Source organism: Gavialis gangeticus, unplaced genomic scaffold (genome assembly GCF_001723915.1).
Source record: "Gavialis gangeticus isolate Ggan-Ray unplaced genomic scaffold, GavGan_comp1, whole genome shotgun sequence".
NCBI lineage: Eukaryota > Metazoa > Chordata > Crocodylia > Gavialidae > Gavialis > Gavialis gangeticus.
The window spans coordinates 113468839-113469164 of NW_017729031.1; the positions used below are offsets into that span (position 1 = coordinate 113468839).

At 76.7% G+C, this 326-nt stretch overlaps 1 protein-coding gene across 2 annotated transcripts in view; it reads left to right on the plus strand.

Annotated features, from left to right (window-relative positions):
- Window positions 1-59: 59 nt before the first annotated feature.
- Window positions 60-326, plus strand: part of KCNH6 (potassium voltage-gated channel subfamily H member 6) — a 173343-nt gene continuing 173076 nt past the window's right edge. The window contains exon 1 of one of the 2 annotated variants that reach the window (XM_019523602.1): window positions 60-177. In XM_019523602.1, coding sequence (XP_019379147.1) covers window positions 102-177 — 76 coding nt within the window. In that variant the 5' untranslated portion in view covers window positions 60-101. The remainder of the gene's footprint in view (window positions 178-326) is intronic. The other variant, XM_019523603.1, reaches the window with a different exon arrangement.

A 326-nucleotide genomic window follows, 5' to 3' on the forward strand; every position in this document is an offset into this window, starting at 1 on the left:
CCCGGCGGCAGTGAGCGGCAGCTCCCGGGCCGCCGCCGCCGGCGGGAGCAACTTTCCCCGGCCTGAGGGCGCCCCGCCGCCGCGCCCGCAGCAGCAGCATCATGCCGGTGCGGAGGGGCCACGTGGCCCCGCAGAACACCTACCTGGACACCATCATCCGCAAGTTCGAGGGGCAGAGTGAGTGCTGAGCGCCGGCTCGGGGGGGGCTCCTGGCACAACTTCCCCGCGGGCCCCAGGCGCCAATCCCCGCTGGACGGAAGGGGACGGACCCCCCCCCCCCCACACCCCCCAAGGGGGGGGGCCCCCGCTGCAGTCCCCGGGGTTCG